This window comes from Mizuhopecten yessoensis, unplaced genomic scaffold (assembly GCF_002113885.1).
Source record: "Mizuhopecten yessoensis strain PY_sf001 unplaced genomic scaffold, ASM211388v2 scaffold9739, whole genome shotgun sequence".
NCBI lineage: Eukaryota > Metazoa > Mollusca > Bivalvia > Pectinida > Pectinidae > Mizuhopecten > Mizuhopecten yessoensis.
Window position 1 is genome coordinate 520029 of NW_018408198.1, and position 17314 is coordinate 537342.

Consider the following 17314-nt stretch of genomic DNA (forward strand, 5'->3'; position numbering starts at 1 on the left):
GAGATAAAACTAGAAATATTTTATAAAATGAAATTCGCCGTTTAGACGCACTAATTATATATCTTCAATCCAGACTACCCTGGTGTCATTACGAAGCCATCAGCCCATTAGTGATGGAAGTATTTGAAGATTTAGTGTTATTTGATTCATATATTCATATGAACAGAATGATATCAGTATGGAAATTAAATATTTAAAATATACAAATAACTAATTACTCAATTATTTTCTACTTAAAATTTTACTGGCCAATTAAGGTACGTGTATAGACATGCATCTATCAATCAGCACACGACGCAGCCCAAATATTTGCTAAACAAACGTCCGATTATTTCCTGTATTTATCTATTTTATTTGTATATTTATTTTGTTTTTAATTTGCAAACTTTATAATCCGTATAACTATTTTTTTATATAAAAACCTGTCAGCACTCACATATTCTTAAAATAACCTGCACATCGATCGTTTTCTTACATAACCAGCAAAACGTATGTTCAACGCACATTCAACGCTGAAGTTAAAACGCACAACAAACGGTCAACGCAAACTCAACGCAAACGCAACGCAAACGCAACGGAAACGGAACGCAAACACAACGGAAACGCAACGCACCTTTGGTAAAGAAAAACGATCCAGGGTCTGTAACAGAAAGTTATTTCGGAATTTTAAACATTTTTTTCATGTTTTCACATATTGGGTTGATAGGATTTGTCCTATCATGTGCAACACAATAACCAAATTCGTGAAAAGTGAAAAAAAAACTTTGTTTATTTTGGCTTACAAGTGTATCTAATTAGTGGAAATTGTTCACATTAGAGCTTCTTTGAATAATAAGTAATTAACAGAAAGTTATTAGGAATTTTAAACATTTTTTCATGTTTTCACATATTGGGTTGATAGGATTTGTCCTATCATGTGCAACCCAACTCGTGAAAAGTGAAAAAAAAATCTTTGTATATTTTGGCTAATTACTTATCTAATAGGTGGAAATTGTTCACATTAAAGCTTCTTTGAATAATTAGTAATTAACAGAAAGTTATTACGGAATTTAATTTTTTTTTCATGTTTTCACATATTGGGTTGATAGGATTTGTCCTATCATGTGCAACCCAATTCGTGAAAAGTGAACAAAAAACTTTGTATATTTTGGCTAATTAGTGTATCTTATATTTGGAAATTGTTCACATTAGAGCTTCTTTGAATAATATTTTATTAACAGAAAGTTATTACGGAATTTAAAACATTTTTTCATGTTTTCACATATTGGGTTGATAGGATTTATCCTATCATGTGCAACCCAATTCGTGAAAAGTGAAACAACAATCTTTGTATATTTTGGCTAATGAGTCTATCTTATTAGTGGAAATTGTTCACATTAGAGCTTCTATGAATAATTAGTAATAAACAGAAAGTTATTTTGGAATTTTTATATTTTTTTTCATGTTTTCACATATTGGGTTGATAGGATTTATCTTATCATGTGCAACCCAATTCGTGAAAAGTGGAAAAACATTTTTTTGCTTATTAGTGGATTTAATTAGTTGATATGGTTCACATTAAAGTTAGTTTTAGTAATAAGTGATTTAAACACAGTAATTAACGAATTCCATATAGTTTTTCCTATTTTCACATATTGGCACGCTACAGTGCACCGTCCCACTTCCGAAATTTTTTTTTCAGATTGCTTGCATTACTGTTTTGTAAAATAATAAAACAATTGTAGCCTTTAACTTCGGTCAATACCTGGACTTATCGACTCGAGAAAAGATATATAGACCTTGGACTGCGTCCTCTGTCCATATATCTTTTCGCGAGTCGATAAATCCAGGTATCGACCTCAGCCAAAGGCTATAATCAAATAATATCATTACATACAATGAGATATCTTTAAATGCGATAGCAATATCACTCACATAAATGGAAACATATGATGAACACACTTTACATGAATAAGGATTTTTCTAAATGAAATAAATATTTTGAAATTTAATAATCATGTCTCTGTCTCTCTCTATCTCTGTCTCTCTCTATCTCTGTCTTTGTCTTTTTCTCTCGTTGGTACCATGAATCTGCATATCATATTGTTATCAATTACATTACGGTACACAGTTCTTCTGTATTTGAGCGCACATCTAAATGCATACATTTACTATAACGTAAGTGTCCTAATAAAGCAAATAGGTTCATCCTCATCTTTACTGTCTATATACGTCTTACTGCATCTGGTCCATCTTTATCCGTGACAAAGTGCGTCATTCACACGTCACTCTTTCGTCAATGAATACTTCTTTAATCTAAAATCAATAAAACATTAAAAATAAGGATACTACTAAAGAATGCACTGGCATGTGTTACGTAGAACATAGTTTTATTGATATTTATATAATAAGGGTTTTTAATCAACTGGTGAAGAGACCTTGGAATTGTTATGTTTCTTATTGTTCTTCTTCTTATTCTCCTTCCCTGATTTTGGGGCCACCTAATCTTTTGATTGGTATCAGATGTGTCTTATACGTATATTGTAGGCCAACGTCAAAAGGTGTCATTGTGACATTTTCAAGTAGGTTAATAATCCAATATGGCCGCCATGACGTCATAGGTCAAAATCTTAAAATAGCCATAACTCAAAAACTGTTGATTGTACACAAGTCATATACGTATATTATTTGTAGATATTTGTCAGGGCTAACTTTTTTTTATTACATGTTATCACAAAAAAAATCAAATAAAATCCTCGCTGTTGGGTCAAAATGTCACCATTTTTTTTAACTTTTTCATTTTTCAAAACATCATTTTGAAATCAATGTAGTATATTATTTCGATGAATTAACTGTTTTCAGTTTTTCTATAACGTTTTCCGTTTGCACTGTACGCCATATTAAAAATTTCCTTTTATCTTTTTGAAATGTTGACAATATGTTAAAATCAATTTTTCTCAACTATCCGTCTAACATTTTTTCAATTATTTATCGCATACAAGCTTCCCCAGATAGTGTTTCTAATGATAAGGTTCTTGACTTCTTTGAAAAAACGAAATGGACGCTATCTGTTTTTACCTTAATAAACATACCTCCTTGATGGCTGAACATATTAAATTCATCTTTGGATATGTTTTTGACATTAACAAAAGAAAACTTTTTTTCAGGAAACATTTTTGTGTAAAACTTTTCTTTTTCGGCAGGGGTCAAATTTTAAAAGTGCAATTTTGAGTAACACATTTTAAAAAATCTTCTTCTTAAGGTCTACAAGGTCTTGGGTCTAGATATTTCATATATAAGGTGCTCAGGCAATTGGCTATCAAGCTTGTGAAAATAGATGACCTTGACCTACTTTCAAGGTGAAAGGGGTCAAATGTCTAAAAATCGTTTTACAGCTTCTTTCCAATAATTTATTAATTTTACAACAATTATGAAACAAGTTATTTCATCTTATATTAATCACTTTTGTTGGCCCGGATGTTCGCGTGTGGGGGGTCTTAGTGTGGGAGGAAACCAGAGAACCCGCAAAAACCCCACGTGGTCGGGCAGGTGACCCAACCTTTTCACGTCCGATCGGGGAATCTAATCCCGGCCGCCTTGGTGAAAGGCAAGTGCGCTATACACTGCACCACCCGACCAACCTACTAGATAATCAAGAAACCCATTGCGATGATATTTGCTTAGTAGCATACTGCTATCAATTGCTTTTGATTGCAATAAGAAAATGCTGTTTCAAAAGTCAACTTCCGGTTTTCGGTAGGGGTCAAATTTCAAAAGTGCAATTTTGGGTAACACATTTAAAAAAATCTTCTTCTCAAGGTCTACAAGGTCTTGGGCTAGATATTTCATTAATAAGGTGCTCAGGTAATTGGCTATAAAACTTGTGAAAATAGATGACCTTGACCGACGTTCAAGGTGAAAGGGGTCAAATGTCAAAAAATCGTTTTTCAGCTTCTTCTCTATAAACTTTATTAATTTTAGAACAATTATGTAAAAGTTATATCAGCTTATATTAATCACTTTTGTTGGCCCGAATATTAGCGCGTGGGGGTGGGGGGNTGGTGAAGGCAAGTGCGCTATCCACTGCAACGCCTTGGACGTAAAGAAATTAGTGGTAGATCTGAAGAACACTTTCTGTTTATCGGAAATCAACACAGCAAATCAAAACATAACTTTACAATAACACTACCTTTGTTTAAATGCATTGATGACAGGTTCGGTGTCCATATCGCATTCTTGCATCGCCAGAAGAATTTTGTTCACAGTTGGGCAGGGCTTGATCTCACAAATGAACGCTTCAAGCATGGCAGTGACCTTCACCCGGGTTTTCTCGTTCCTGTATTGGTCGTCGAAATCATCCACCTTTGCGGGTGGGAAACCCAGCTCCAGGAACATATTAAAATATGCCTTAATGTCTACCCATTCGGCAATGCTTTTAGCATCGTTAACAGAAAGGCACTGCTGCAACCATTTTGTAGGTAACGTGTCACCTGGGAAGAAATAACTTCGTACAATTAGTAAAGAAAACAACATAAACAAGTAACAATAGATAAATATAACTAAACATACATGTGATTTTTCCTGAAAGTGTTATTCAAATTCGGAAATGAATACAAATGTGGCGAAGATGCGAGCTTTAGAGATGAACTAAGCTTCCGGGTTCTCGATATTTCACCGCGGGAATTGGGCCTATCTAGGGGAATCACAAACTTGATATTTTCCCGAAATTTTACTCTCTCCTTTAGGAATGACACAAACGACTATTGCTATTAACAGATGCTAAATTAAAGAAAGAAGAAGAGCACAAAAAATAGGACAAAGCTTGCATTGGCAATGCCTGTTGCAAATTTCCTTTCGTATAAGAGATGTTTTCAACAAAATATAAAAAAAAGATGAACAATGAGATGGAGAGAAAAGTTCGAGTTTACAAGAGAACAAATTAATGCCAATAGACACATTCCTTACCATAAGAGTTTTTCACGTTGCTCTGAGAGTCAATAATGTTACTGAGTTTTGTAGGATCCATCCCGTGTTTTGACATGGCATCAGCTATAGTCGCGAAAGATACATCCTTCTTTATTTTGAGAAGATGCAAGAAGATCTTCGTGATGCGGGATCTAAACGCGAGATGGTGGTGCTCTTTCATTTCCTGTTCCATGATCTCTACCGGACAATCCAGTTCGATAAAGAACGTGTAGTATGCTTCCCCGACGTATCTGGAGATCCTTCCCATCTCTTTGGGAGACAACTGTTTCGTTGTTTTATCTATAACAAACATAACTAACCAACATAAATTGATATCAATATACAAATCTGATCTAAACTAACAGCACTACATGTTTAGGAAATTAATTAATTAATTGATAGCGAATGGTCAATAATGATAGCAAGATCGGACGTCAGAATTATATCCTCCTAGTTGGAGTAAGTGATATTTTAAGGCATTAGTGTAGACGCTCGATTGCACGTTCATTCGCCCACTTGCAGGCCAACCAATTAATTTTTACATATTTTTTTTTTATATATTTGTAATGATACTTGCTTACCAAAACGACGGTCATCAGTCCTCTTCATCTACAAAAGCCAGAAAGCAGAATAATCAATAGCTCAATACAAATACCTCACCAGGAATAACAATAAGATCGTTTGATTTATCAAGAATTATAAAACACAAAAACTGTAAAACAACACTGATTTTTTAAAGAAAAGTATGATGTAAAATCGTTAATCAATTATGAAAATAATGTATAAAGTATAACCCTAACCCTAACCCTAAAGTACCTCGAACCAAATGTAGAGATCATCTCTGTCTATCCATCCAGGCCCATTTTTACCGCCGCATTGCAGACTTTCGGTGGTTTGCTGGAGATGTTCTTCCTTCACCATTGTCTCATAAGGTGCAAATTGGTAGTCGTTATGGAGGTAGAATTGGTACTTTAAGTGACTTTGATAATTCATCTCAAGAATTCTATTGAGAAGAATTTCAAACACTTTGCGGAGGTTGATTCCGGTTCCTGCCAGCGGTTGTTTGCGATCCCTACTCTTCCTGAACATGACCACTTTCATAGCATTGTCCTTGCAGTTGATGATCATATTCCATAGGAAATCAACTTGCAGACAGGCAAATCCACGCTGGATGATCTTTGAACCGTCAAGCCCTGACCCTTTTAATCGTTCAAACCTGTGAATGCAGGCGGCAATCAGTTTGTCCCACAAGGCCTGTTGGATGAATGGATTGTCGAACTTTAGGCAAAGAGCGACAGTTTTGACAGTGTCTGGATCATCAAGTACCGGACGAATTATCTCGGGATCTGCTGCTTGGAGAATACTAGGCACTATAAAGTACTCCACCTCATTACCTACCGACAATGGTCTGGATAGTAAACCAAGAGTTTCCATTACAATGCACAGTTTGTCTCCCTGTTCTAAAAATCGGTATTTCTCGTATCGCCCCCAAAGTTGTTTAATGAAGTCATCTGGTAAAATACCGGATCTTTCATAGTCTGACCACTGAAGCCTCTGATTCGCCGGCAGTGTTTTTGTAGCGAACTTTGGATCTGTGATGATGGCTTTGAATGCATCTATTATCCATTGTGCTTGAAGAACGATGAACGGTGTCTTGCTATGAAGATCAAAACACAGGAAAGATGCGGAAAACTTCAGGTTTCTGAAAAATAACCAACGTCTGTTTTAAAACGAATATCATATATAGTGAAGCGTATTTGATACAACATGTGTTTGGAGGAGTTTTTACTTACAACAGAAATTTCATGACGTCATCTTCTGCTAATGGCACAGCCAACTTGCTGTTGATTTCTAACAATTCTGCATATGTCAGGATACACTTCTCCGTATTCTTCAGTCTCACCAGCTCGTGTTCCAAGGCGACCCATCGCGCAGGTACGACCTCCATCCACTGAGATTGGAGTGGTGCAATCTCTATGATTTTTTTCCACACTCGCTTGTACGTGTCTTGATTTGTCGTGGAATCATTAAGCTTTGCAACGGGAAACTCTTCCTGTACATGTTTTTTCATGATGTCACGGATTTCAGGTTTCTCCCAAAGCTTTTCTAGCACAGAGTCAAATAGTTTTTGCTGTTCTTCATTCTAGGTATAAAAAGGCATATGTTAGAATCCTTATAAAATATACCATTTTTGGCAATTATTGTTAGGAGAAGTCGATAATATAACATTGGTTTCAGCTTCTTTCAATCTTCTCTATATATTCTCTATGTTTTAACAAGCAAACGTAAAATGTTAGTTTCATTTAAAACTTCCACTCCGAATAACAATTAACAGCATACTGATTTTTTGGGTTTTAGGGCCCATCAAATTGAAAATACATAAAACATAACTAATAAAGTGTGCTCTTAATTTCCGAACAAAACAATATGTTAATTATTTCTAATCGGAGCTGTAAATGTACAACTATACGCATCCCTGCTACCCACATCTTACTGTGTTGACTGACTACCCACATCTTACTGTGTTGACTGACTACCCACATCTTACTGTGTTGACTGACTACCCACATCTTACTGTGTTGACTGACTACCCACATCTTACTGTGTTGACTGACTACCCACATCTTACTGTGTTGACTGACTACCCACATCTTACTGTGTTGACTGACTACCCACATCTTACTGTGTTGACTGACTACCCACATCTTACTGTGTTGACTGACTACCCACATCTTACTGTGTTGACTGACTACCCACATCTTACTGTGTTGACTGACTACCCACATCTTACTGTGTTGACTGACTACCCACATCTTACTGTGTTGACTGACTACCCACATCTTACTGTGTTGACTGACTACCCACATCTTACTGTGTTGACTGACTACCCACATCTTACTGTGTTGACTGACTACCCACATCTTACTGTGTTGACTGACTACCCACATCTTACTGTGTTGACTGACTACCCACATCTTACTGTGTTGACTGACTACCCACATCTTACTGTGTTGACTGACTACCCACATCTTACTGTGTTGACTGACTACCCACATCTTACTGTGTTGACTGACTACCCACATCTTACTGTGTTGACTGACTACCCACATCTTACTGTGTTGACTGACTACCCACATCTTACTGTGTTGACTGACTACCCACATCTTACTGTGTTGACTGACTACCCACATCTTACTGTGTTGACTGACTACCCACATCTTACTGTGTTGACTGACTACCCACATCTTACTGTGTTGACTGACTACCCACATCTTACTGTGTTGACTGACTACCCACATCTTACTGTGTTGACTGACTACCCACATCTTACTGTGTTGACTGACTACCCACATCTTACTGTGTTGACTGACTACCCACATCTTACTGTGTTGACTGACTACCCACATCTTACTGTGTTGACTGACTACCCACATCTTACTGTGTTGACTGACTACCCACATCTTACTGTGTTGACTGACTACCCACATCTTACTGTGTTGACTGACTACCCACATCTTACTGTGTTGACTGACTACCCACATCTTACTGTGTTGACTGACTACCCACATCTTACTGTGTTGACTGACTACCCACATCTTACTGTGTTGACTGACTACCCACATCTTACTGTGTTGACTGACTACCCACATCTTACTGTGTTGACTGACTACCCACATCTTACTGTGTTGACTGACTACCCACATCTTACTGTGTTGACTGACTACCCACATCTTACTGTGTTGACTGACTACCCACATCTTACTGTGTTGACTGACTACCCACATCTTACTGTGTTGACTGACTACCCACATCTTACTGTGTTGACTGACTACCCACATCTTACTGTGTTGACTGACTACCCACATCTTACTGTGTTGACTGACTACCCACATCTTACTGTGTTGACTGACTACCCACATCTTACTGTGTTGACTGACTACCCACATCTTACTGTGTTGACTGACTACCCACATCTTACTGTGTTGACTGACTACCCACATCTTACTGTGTTGACTGACTACCCACATCTTACTGTGTTGACTGACTACCCACATCTTACTGTGTTGACTGACTACCCACATCTTACTGTGTTGACTGACTACCCACATCTTACTGTGTTGACTGACTACCCACATCTTACTGTGTTGACTGACTACCCACATCTTACTGTGTTGACTGACTACCCACATCTTACTGTGTTGACTGACTACCCACATCTTACTGTGTTGACTGACTACCCACATCTTACTGTGTTGACTGACTACCCACATCTTACTGTGTTGACTGACTACCCACATCTTACTGTGTTGACTGACTACCCACATCTTACTGTGTTGACTGACTACCCACATCTTACTGTGTTGACTGACTACCCACATCTTACTGTGTTGACTGACTACCCACATCTTACTGTGTTGACTGACTACCCACATCTTACTGTGTTGACTGACTACCCACATCTTACTGTGTTGACTGACTACCCACATCTTACTGTGTTGACTGACTACCCACATCTTACTGTGTTGACTGACTACCCACATCTTACTGTGTTGACTGACTACCCACATCTTACTGTGTTGACTGACTACCCACATCTTACTGTGTTGACTGACTACCCACATCTTACTGTGTTGACTGACTACCCACATCTTACTGTGTTGACTGACTACCCACATCTTACTGTGTTGACTGACTACCCACATCTTACTGTGTTGACTGACTACCCACATCTTACTGTGTTGACTGACTACCCACATCTTACTGTGTTGACTGACTACCCACATCTTACTGTGTTGACTGACTACCCACATCTTACTGTGTTGACTGACTACCCACATCTTACTGTGTTGACTGACTACCCACATCTTACTGTGTTGACTGACTACCCACATCTTACTGTGTTGACTGACTACCCACATCTTACTGTGTTGACTGACTACCCACATCTTACTGTGTTGACTGACTACCCACATCTTACTGTGTTGACTGACTACCCACATCTTACTGTGTTGACTGACTACCCACATCTTACTGTGTTGACTGACTACCCACATCTTACTGTGTTGACTGACTACCCACATCTTACTGTGTTGACTGACTACCCACATCTTACTGTGTTGACTGACTACCCACATCTTACTGTGTTGACTGACTACCCACATCTTACTGTGTTGACTGACTACCCACATCTTACTGTGTTGACTGACTACCCACATCTTACTGTGTTGACTGACTACCCACATCTTACTGTGTTGACTGACTACCCACATCTTACTGTGTTGACTGACTACCCACATCTTACTGTGTTGACTGACTACCCACATCTTACTGTGTTGACTGACTACCCACATCTTACTGTGTTGACTGACTACCCACATCTTACTGTGTTGACTGACTACCCACATCTTACTGTGTTGACTGACTACCCACATCTTACTGTGTTGACTGACTACCCACATCTTACTGTGTTGACTGACTACCCACATCTTACTGTGTTGACTGACTACCCACATCTTACTGTGTTGACTGACTACCCACATCTTACTGTGTTGACTGACTACCCACATCTTACTGTGTTGACTGACTACCCACATCTTACTGTGTTGACTGACTACCCACATCTTACTGTGTTGACTGACTACCCACATCTTACTGTGTTGACTGACTACCCACATCTTACTGTGTTGACTGACTACCCACATCTTACTGTGTTGACTGACTACCCACATCTTACTGTGTTGACTGACTACCCACATCTTACTGTGTTGACTGACTACCCACATCTTACTGTGTTGACTGACTACCCACATCTTACTGTGTTGACTGACTACCCACATCTTACTGTGTTGACTGACTACCCACATCTTACTGTGTTGACTGACTACCCACATCTTACTGTGTTGACTGACTACCCACATCTTACTGTGTTGACTGACTACCCACATCTTACTGTGTTGACTGACTACCCACATCTTACTGTGTTGACTGACTACCCACATCTTACTGTGTTGACTGACTACCCACATCTTACTGTGTTGACTGACTACCCACATCTTACTGTGTTGACTGACTACCCACATCTTACTGTGTTGACTGACTACCCACATCTTACTGTGTTGACTGACTACCCACATCTTACTGTGTTGACTGACTACCCACATCTTACTGTGTTGACTGACTACCCACATCTTACTGTGTTGACTGACTACCCACATCTTACTGTGTTGACTGACTACCCACATCTTACTGTGTTGACTGACTACCCACATCTTACTGTGTTGACTGACTACCCACATCTTACTGTGTTGACTGACTACCCACATCTTACTGTGTTGACTGACTACCCACATCTTACTGTGTTGACTGACTACCCACATCTTACTGTGTTGACTGACTACCCACATCTTACTGTGTTGACTGACTACCCACATCTTACTGTGTTGACTGACTACCCACATCTTACTGTGTTGACTGACTACCCACATCTTACTGTGTTGACTGACTACCCACATCTTACTGTGTTGACTGACTACCCACATCTTACTGTGTTGACTGACTACCCACATCTTACTGTGTTGACTGACTACCCACATCTTACTGTGTTGACTGACTACCCACATCTTACTGTGTTGACTGACTACCCACATCTTACTGTGTTGACTGACTACCCACATCTTACTGTGTTGACTGACTACCCACATCTTACTGTGTTGACTGACTACCCACATCTTACTGTGTTGACTGACTACCCACATCTTACTGTGTTGACTGACTACCCACATCTTACTGTGTTGACTGACTACCCACATCTTACTGTGTTGACTGACTACCCACATCTTACTGTGTTGACTGACTACCCACATCTTACTGTGTTGACTGACTACCCACATCTTACTGTGTTGACTGACTACCCACATCTTACTGTGTTGACTGACTACCCACATCTTACTGTGTTGACTGACTACCCACATCTTACTGTGTTGACTGACTACCCACATCTTACTGTGTTGACTGACTACCCACATCTTACTGTGTTGACTGACTACCCACATCTTACTGTGTTGACTGACTACCCACATCTTACTGTGTTGACTGACTACCCACATCTTACTGTGTTGACTGACTACCCACATCTTACTGTGTTGACTGACTACCCACATCTTACTGTGTTGACTGACTACCCACATGTTACTGTGTTGACTGACTACCCACATCTTACTGTGTTGACTGACTACCCACATCTTACTGTGTTGACTGTGTTACACCATGATAACGTAGGGATTTAATCTGAACTTTCCTAACATTTATTACAATGGATACAATTAACTTATCCGCCGCATTAAAGGACATAGAGAAATGAAGTCGGTTCATGTGATGTTAGTAAGCCCTTCTATTTATGTTGATCATTCCAGACCAATTACCTAGCGGAAATTACTATCAACGCGAAATAATATTAATGACACATTTTTCATTAAATTTTGAACTTGTTATAATTGATTGGTAAAGTAACTATGCATATTTGACAGAACTTTGGCTCGTATTTTAGAAGAGGTTTATGTCCCCCTCACGTTTCCGTTATCAATCACACTAGTACATGTTATATCTAATACCTGACGAGGACATTATACGTCACTCAATCTTGCAGCAATTAGTGCCGGGATGTTGGGCATTTCAGTCATTTTACAGTGTGCCTCTGTTTATGTGTCGTGTTAATGAAAATTAAGTCCGAAGAAAGTAAATGTACCCCTTTGATTCGCCAAATTTCCAAATGTTTTTAAATTACTCATATTCAATCCATGTTATTGATTGTGTCTGGACCAATATCAGGCGTAAACACAGAAATACGCGTATAACTTGCCCATGTGATTAACACAAGCAGAGGACTGCATAATCAATATGAGGTTCACTTTTGTAGACGTGATGAAGTGTGCTCCTTCAAAACTAGTGTTCCAAATATTTGAGTAAAATGAACAAAGGGGATTTCGAGAAAGCTCTCTAATAGCACTATTCCGTCTTTTCGTATTGCAGAGTTATCTTCTCTTGTGAGCAGGTATTGATAGTTACGTCATTTGTTTGTGAGAGTAACGTCATCAATTGTTGAGAAAACGACGTAATTTTCTCACACAAACCAATGACGTAACAATCAATACCTGGTCACAAGAGAAGATAACTCTGCAATACGCAAAGACGGAATATCAAGCAGCTGGTTTTGTAACATGCGGATTTAAAAACAGAAATAGAAATACTTTGAAAAAATACTTCAATTTATTAGTCGTACAAACAAAATTCCAAGTATTAAGAAAACGTAAAAAAACGTCTGTCTATCAAAAATATTTAACCATGCAAGACCATTTTATAAGTTTTCGAACCAAAATAATATATATAATGCTTTATAATCCTTACGTTTTCAGACACGCTGTCCAAGTGAGATCCAACAAGAATGATGGGAGGCGTTCCTGTTCCCTGTACTGCTTTGTCAACTGCATACGTAGCAATAGACCTCAACCAGGACTCAATACTTTCTTTAAAATAAAAAAATAAGTTGTTCATATCCGATGGGGCCTGTACTTTTATTATTTGAACGAAACGAAAAAACTTCAAACAAATTAGCTAACTTACGCTCATGTTGTTCATGCATGTTTTTTTTTTATTTAATCAAGTCTGCATTACAAGAAAATGTCACAGCCGATCGGAAGACATGATAAACATCTCCGGAGGAAATATTTGCTTTTGAAACAGTGTTAACATAACAACATATGTTCAAGATGATGGTAAATTTTTTAAAGCAAAATGTTGCTATCACTTTTGAGTTGCAGTGAGAAAAGGTTTTAGATGTGTAGATTTTCCTTCAAAATCGGATTTACCGCGCCAAATACGTTTTTAGCTTAAGCTACAACTTGAACATAAATTCACATATCTATGAGTTATAGATTTATTCCATAACTAGGAAAAGAGACTCCTACACTCAACCCGCTTACAACTTTGCGTCATCCTGAAACAGAAAGGCCTATAGTCACTTTGTGTGTTATAGAGAATATAAAACAAAGACATGTTTTAAGATTAAAGCAAAAGGACAATTGAAAAAGTTATAAAGGGTAAAAATAGTTTAAACCCTACCGTAACCATCCTTTGCTGTGCTGGGGTCCAGACACATAGCCACGTTAAACACCAGGACAAAGACCATGTTGCTTGACATAAAGCAATGATGCGTGTTATAGAACACCTTCTCCCCTCCGAAGTCGTAGATGGTGACGTAGCCCTTCGTTTCATCAACTCTGTCATCTAAATCGGTGCGCATTACCTCCCCTATAACGCTTCTCTGTTCACTACAAAGGTCCACTTGTTGAACTTCCTCTGAACGAATTATTTCAATACATAAACAAAGTGCTAACCATGGTAATGATAATAATATTATCCACAACCACGAACCCCCTGCTGGTCTAGTATACATAATTACAGGGGTATTTGTAATGTCTAGTATACATAATAACAGGGGTATTTATCCTGTCTAGTATACATAATTACAGGGGTATTTGTAATGTCTAGTATACATAATTACAGGGGTATTTGTAATGTCTAGTATACATAATTATAGGGGTATTTGTAATGTCTAGTATGCATAATTACAGAGGTATTTGTAATGTCTAGTATACATACTTACAGGGGTATTGTAATGTCTAGTATACATAATTACAGGGGTATTTGTAATGTCTAGTATGCATAATTACAGGGGTATTTGTAATGTCTAGTATACATACTTACAGGGGTATTTGTAATGTCTAGTATACATAATTACAGGGGTATTTGTAATGTCTAGTAAACATAATTACAGGGATATTTGTAATGTCTAGTATACATAATTACAGGGGTATTTGTAATGTCTAGTATACATAATTACAGGGGTGTTTGCAATGTCTAGTATACATAATTACAGGGGTATTTGTAATGTCTAGTATACATAATTAAAGGGTATTTGTAATGTCTAGTATACATAATTACAGGGGTATTTGCAATGTATATTACTTGGCTATATAAACAATGCATCTAAAACTTTCAGTAAAAGTTTTAGATAGAGCCGGGTATATTTCAGCAATTTTGTTCAAAGTCCTTTAACACACCTGGCTATTGATGACAATCTGTATAAGGCTTTATGTAAGTTTGTCAGCAATAGCAATGCGTGTTATAGGACCATACCAATATTTGCTAAAATATTCATAATTTATATCTACATTTTGATAGAGTAGTTATAGTATTTAGTTATTTCCAACAGTTCTTTAAAAGTAGGTACAATGAAATTGATGACGTCACAAACGAGATTGATGACGTCACAATAGCAAAGGTTGTTATAGTCTCATAAAAAAACATTTTCCTCCTCAATGCATTACAATGGAAGGATGCAGAGCAAATGTAAATATTTTGTCGATATTTTCATGTCGTGCTTTTCTGATGAAATCCAAATGAATTATGGATCATTGTTTCGTTTATCCGATTACTCATTGTTGATAGCTTTGACGTTCATGAAAATAAAGTTTGTTTTGTACCTTACCTGTAGCTTTCTTTCTGGAGAATATTTTTAAGAAGAGTCGTTTCAATTTCTGTATGACACCTGCAGAGGAAGTATGATAATATTTTATCTGTGGATTTATTAGTTATTTACTGTTTTCCTGATTGTGAGTTTATATCAAAGATATTAAACTGGTTGTATATTGTACACTTATTGTAATAGGAGTCTTAATTTCATTTTTATAGATGGCCATTATCTCCCCTCATTTATTATTTTATACATTTTCCGCAGTATTTGTCATTTGTATCAATATGCCTACTCATGGTAAGAACTTACAGACTTGCCTGTTAATTAATCCATTTGAACATGACATGTTTGTCGATTGATTTTGTTTGAATAACAAATACAATCATACGGATGCAACAAGTATTTGGAAATAAAAATATGAAATAACTCATGCAATTGAGATATAATAAGAGGTATGCGTTAATATTTTTTTCTAAATAAATACTAATTAAAATTATAGATTATCATCTATATATTACTACCTTACATATTTCCATCCGTAAAAAATCAACTTATTTTCCAAATGACTTCTAGGCTCAATGGTCATCGATCTTAAAACATCGGTCTGGGACAAACGTATACAAATAGAAGATTTGCTCGGAGGAAATACCATGAACCTTAAAATTATGTCGAAAAAATATTTTTAAAACAAACTTATCGCCATTGGCTTTTCAACATGCACATTTACGCCCAGAATGATGTTGTTCTCCTCAGAATATGACCTCGTAACTGTATATAACTTTTGTTTGAATACTATTTCCGGTTAGACGTCACTTGGCGCGAGCAGACGTTTTCTTTAAGAGAAAATACGTTCCCAAATGCCAGGAAATGGGAAAAATCGTTTATAAGTTCTTCTAAAGTTGTTCCCAAGTCGTTCTTAACTTCTTCTTGAGTATTCACATACTGACAACCTATGGGAATGAATTTATCATACTACCGCTAGGTGGTAAAAGTGTATAAAGATGATATTATGTTATTTACAAAAGATGCGATATAATTTTGAAACCCTAATAATGGTTTAAATTAGTATGCGATCACAGGATTCGTTTTAACTGCATTATGAACAAGGTGATGACATTTATTTGATGTGTTTTTCTGTTACCTGTGCTATTTGCAGCAGATGACGCAGCCGATGACGCAGCCGCGCCGTTAGTTGGTAATGGTGTCGTTTGGCTATCACTTGAGGACGGTTGTACAGAGGTCTTTTTGTCTTCTCGGTATCGATCTATTATCCGTTTTAGTCGCTGACGACTAGTCACAATTTCTCCGTCAATATCGAGTTTCTGTTGGAAACCGGTGTCTGGGTTGTAGCCCATATAGTTGACATAGATATCAGCGGTATCCGTCGGGCCTGGTCCGCCTTCCGGAATATATTCTTGTTTGAGTTGTCGGACGAAACAGGACTTTCCGACTCCATGTTGACCAACGACAGTAATGGTGATATTACAAGGGTGTTCAACATTGTCAGCGATTCCTGCCGTGTACTGTTGTTGCTGCTCCCCCCGCTCCAAACGTTCTGACGAAAATAAAAATATTGATCTCTTATAAAATGAAGAACAGTTACCTTATTTGAGAGTGTAAACGTTATGGTTAGGACTAAAACTATAGTAATTATTCACCTAGATTTAAATAATGTATGGAAGGGTTTTTTTCCAATTTGTTTTATTTTGATACATATATATCAACTAGGCATTACAGTACACCAATACTATCACATGCAGACATACAGTACACCCATACTATCACATGCAAACATACAGTCCACCCATACTCTCACATACAAACATACAGTACACCGAT

The 17314-nt window shown here is 37.4% G+C and overlaps 1 protein-coding gene across 1 annotated transcript; it reads right to left on the reverse strand.

Annotated features, from left to right (window-relative positions):
• Positions 1–1735: 1735 nt before the first annotated feature.
• On the reverse strand, positions 1736–17030 carry LOC110458750 (the record flags this gene model as incomplete). The annotated part of the gene is made up of 10 exons (XM_021510638.1): positions 1736–2295; positions 4169–4469; positions 4945–5244; positions 5526–5553; positions 5761–6646; positions 6738–7087; positions 13348–13466; positions 14062–14298; positions 15491–15550; positions 16617–17030. Coding segments are annotated over 10 exons (2726 nt in total), but the record flags the coding sequence as incomplete, so codon positions are not given.
• Between the last annotated feature and the right edge of the window lie 284 nt (positions 17031–17314).